Source organism: Nestor notabilis, unplaced genomic scaffold (assembly GCF_000696875.1).
Source record: "Nestor notabilis isolate BGI_N333 unplaced genomic scaffold, ASM69687v1 scaffold6314, whole genome shotgun sequence".
NCBI classification, from domain to species: domain Eukaryota; kingdom Metazoa; phylum Chordata; class Aves; order Psittaciformes; family Psittacidae; genus Nestor; species Nestor notabilis.
In genome coordinates, this window is record NW_009926755.1 from 75,570 (window position 1) to 79,257 (window position 3,688).

A 3,688-nucleotide genomic window follows, 5' to 3' on the forward strand; every position below is an offset into this window, starting at 1 on the left:
GGGGGGAGGGGGCAGGGAGAGGAGGAGCGGAGAGGAGGGGAAGGCAGATAGTCACATCCAAGACACCACCAAAAGAACAAAAAGCCACAAACAAAAAACCAAGAAGCCAGTAACTCAAAACATTATTTTCCAGATGGTTCACTACACAGCAGGAAGTTATGCTAGCATAGAAGCAGGTGGGAACAAAGCAGAACAACTTATTTTCGTGCCAGGGGAACTTGCATATAACGTCTGTGAAATGGAGCCTCACCTACATTTGTCCTACAGGTTTCTAATGTAAGGACATACATGTTTCCATAGAAGCTACAAGATCTATATCTAGTATCAAAGGTTTCTACAATATCTTATTTGGCTAAAGCTTCTTGCAGAACTAACTTATCAGACCCAATACCACTCTGAGTTATTTATATGCAACACCATTTGGGAAAATTCATATTTGTGCAAGTGTTCATTTACTAAGATTAGCAAGCAAGTTAAGAAGTGTAAGCTTAATTCATGCATTAAAAATACACAGCACAAAGGTAAACAAGCAAGGGCCTTACCAGGCTTACTCCTCTTTTCGTTAGAAACTGGCCCAGCCTCTTGGCACGTCCTCCGAAGAACTTCCCCAAAGCACTGATCCATGTCAAGCAGAGAGGAACTCCAAAGAGCCCATAAAATATGCAGAAGAGACGCCCAGAGGGTGTCTTTGGAGAAACATTTCCGTAACCTAAGAGAGATAAGTTTGTGCATGGTCTGTTGCTGTTGCAGAGAATTCAAGGCAATGCTACCTATGAACAAAACAACACTGCGTGGGCTTCTGCTGTATCAGACGTTCCTTACTTCACCATCTAGAAGAGCTTTAGTCTGCTCCAGCTGTTGATCTTCAGAATCTGGATGCCTTCCAATTCTACTCTAGCAAACATATTCCATTAATGTAGGTTGAGAGGAATGCTGCATTTTAAATGTTCCTAGATTTTGTGCATCTTTGTTCTTGACAAGATGAGATAAATATGAAATAAAGCTCATCTCAAAACTTCTAATATTATTCTCCAATCTTAATCAGCACTGTTAAAAGCTTGACTGATTCAAATTTATAGAAGAAAACCTCAAAATTCATCCTGAAGCTAGGTTCCACATGAAAGATCCACTTTGCACATTTAACTTGTGACCTGGTACCTTTCCAGGGTAAGGGTTTGAGAGTTTAAGTGCATGGTGAGCTGTGACATAGAAAGTTATTTCAACTGAATTTAGGTCTTTGCTGGCCACATAACCCAAAAGGGCATTACAAACTCAGCCTCTAAAATCAACAGCCTATTTCCTGAACTTCTGTCAAAGCTTTCTTATTTAGGGGTGTTCCCGACTTCAAGTTTTTATCATAAATTATAATATAAGCTGGATATTGTAAGTTTCAAATAATAAAGAAAACCACAGTACTGCGTATGGTTTAACAGTAAGACTTCCATTTCTGTATACCTCCAGCCTTCTCTAGTTATTTTGCATTCCTGGGGTTTTTTTGCACTGTTGGTGTATAGCAAGGGTGTAGCAATACCACATAGCAAATATTTTTCTGTAAAAGCAGAATGCAGATGATGTTGAGCCCTGAAAAATCTGCATATCAAAAGAGGAAGAAGTCTTTCAGTGCAGAGGGTTTTACAAGCACAAATCAGTAGCGAAACTTAGAAGACTACACTTGTTCTACTTTTTCTTCTTTGATAGATGCAAAGTCTAGATTGTTCTGCAGACCAGGAACACTGATAATTCAGTAGCTTAAAAGGATGCACATGAGTAATGGTACAGCTATTCAAACACCTCATATGCACATGCTTTATGTTTAAAGTTTAGTTTAATCGAATGCTTTGTAATGCTTTCCTTTGGGGATTTCATGATTTGGAAATTTACGTGCATGAATTAAGGGAACTGGAACGACACCAGTCATCCCCAACAGCACCTTGAATCCATTAGTTACTGGAAAGGCACATATTTCGGTATATCCATGGAGAGAGTTCCAAAAAACTCTTTTTAAGCTGAATGAACCTGCAGGTGAACATGTACTCTAGGCAACTCCAGCCATGGGACTTTATTCAGTGGCTAGCTTGGTACATAAATGGGAGAGTACACACAAACTAGAGCAGACAGAAAACTAGTTGGGAAAGCTGACGTAATAAATACTTACCGATTGTAGTGATCACAGTAGCAGCAAAGATAACAGCGTTAGGCCAATTCCAGTTGTTAAAAGTGTTGTTTCCAGTGATGGCAACGCCCTGTCCAGCAGCATTTGACACAACCTGTAAGAAAACACTTTACAGTCAGTCAATCTTGGAAAATCCTGTCAGCCTCAAAAAAAAAAAAAAGTGTTCCTCTCAGGTTTTCCACCATTGTTCATAGTTTCAAAATACTCACTGAAGTTCTTTGTGAATGCTAGGCTATGTGTACTTGCTAACAATAATGCAAGGAAAAATTAAAAACTTGTTTCACCTAAGAAAAAGTAGTGCAGGTGCTATGGCATTCAAATAGGGGGGTTTCATCAGATAAGCTTTTACTTGATTTACCAGTTTAACCCAAATGGAACTCTTCCAGAGATGAAACACACTCCTCCAGACTGAACCAGCATTTAACCTCCAGTGCAGTTCTTAGATTTGGTTTAATATTAGGGACTTCAGAACTACTATCTATTTCAAAACACTGTTACATGCCTCAGCTTGACTTAGGTATAAGCAGGATGTCACAGAATCCTTGGCAAAGCTAGCATGATTATTGTTAATTCACCTGCCGTCTTTCGCAAAATCAAACTATCTACAAGCCAGTGTGAAAGTCTACTTTTCAGCAAAGACAGACAACACTTTTCCAAAGTATTTCGTGCAACAGGATTACAATCACTGTCCTTGAATCAGGCCCCTTTTTTTATCCCATCTTTGAAACCTAGTATGCCATGATGAATGTAAACCATTTGATTACAATGTTTCAGGGAAGCAAGTAGTTATTGGCATTTCCAGATTCAGCAAGTCAATTTTTTAATGTCTCTTCAGGTCTTCAAGTGCTCAAGCATTATTAACCATCTTCATCTTTTGTAGGAAGGGACTTGGAAAACCCAGCCTTCCCTGCCTTTCTAGAACTAGACTGTAGAAACCTCACTGATTAAAAGAAAAACTAATGGCTATTTAGCATAGAGAGTCAAAGTTTCAGATCAAAATCATGCACCTTGCTGACTCTGACATGTACTTCTACCTCCCTGAAATAAAAGAGAAAAATGATTTATCATATTCTCTCCTAGAAACCCCTAGTTGTTCAAATCTTTGCTTTGTTTACATCATGATGCAGTTAAAGCCTTCCCAGGTTACACTGCTTTTTTCCCTTCAGTATAAACCAAGATTGCCTGAACAAAACTCTGGGGCTACATCTATATACAGAAGACGTGAAAATATCTCCAAAAGCTGATTCATAACATTATCCAACTTCCTGTGCTTTTCCCTCAGTAAATGCTGGACACAAAAACTATCTAAGGCTAAATACCTAAAACTGGAGGCAATATACATTTTTTAGTAAACATGACAGGTGAAGTTTCTGTTAAACTGCTAAGAACTTCAGAGGCCGTTCCTTCCCTCATCAGCCCTTCCTTCCTTCCTACTTGATTAAGATCTGATCTTGGACCCAGCAGAGACTCAACACAAAGTTCAATCACTATGGAAAACATACACAAGTTAACACA

General features: G+C 38.9%; 1 protein-coding gene across 1 annotated transcript in view; it reads right to left on the reverse strand.

Annotated features, from left to right (window-relative positions):
* Window positions 1-2,267, reverse strand: part of KCNK5 (potassium channel, subfamily K, member 5) — a gene marked incomplete at its 5' end in the record, with an annotated part of 4,662 nt that extends 2,395 nt beyond the window's left edge. Inside the window, 2 exons of the mRNA XM_010013710.1 lie at window positions 543-709; window positions 2,156-2,267. Coding sequence (XP_010012012.1) covers window positions 543-709; window positions 2,156-2,267 — 279 coding nt within the window. The remainder of the gene's footprint in view (window positions 1-542; window positions 710-2,155) is intronic.
* Window positions 2,268-3,688: the final 1,421 nt, after the last annotated feature.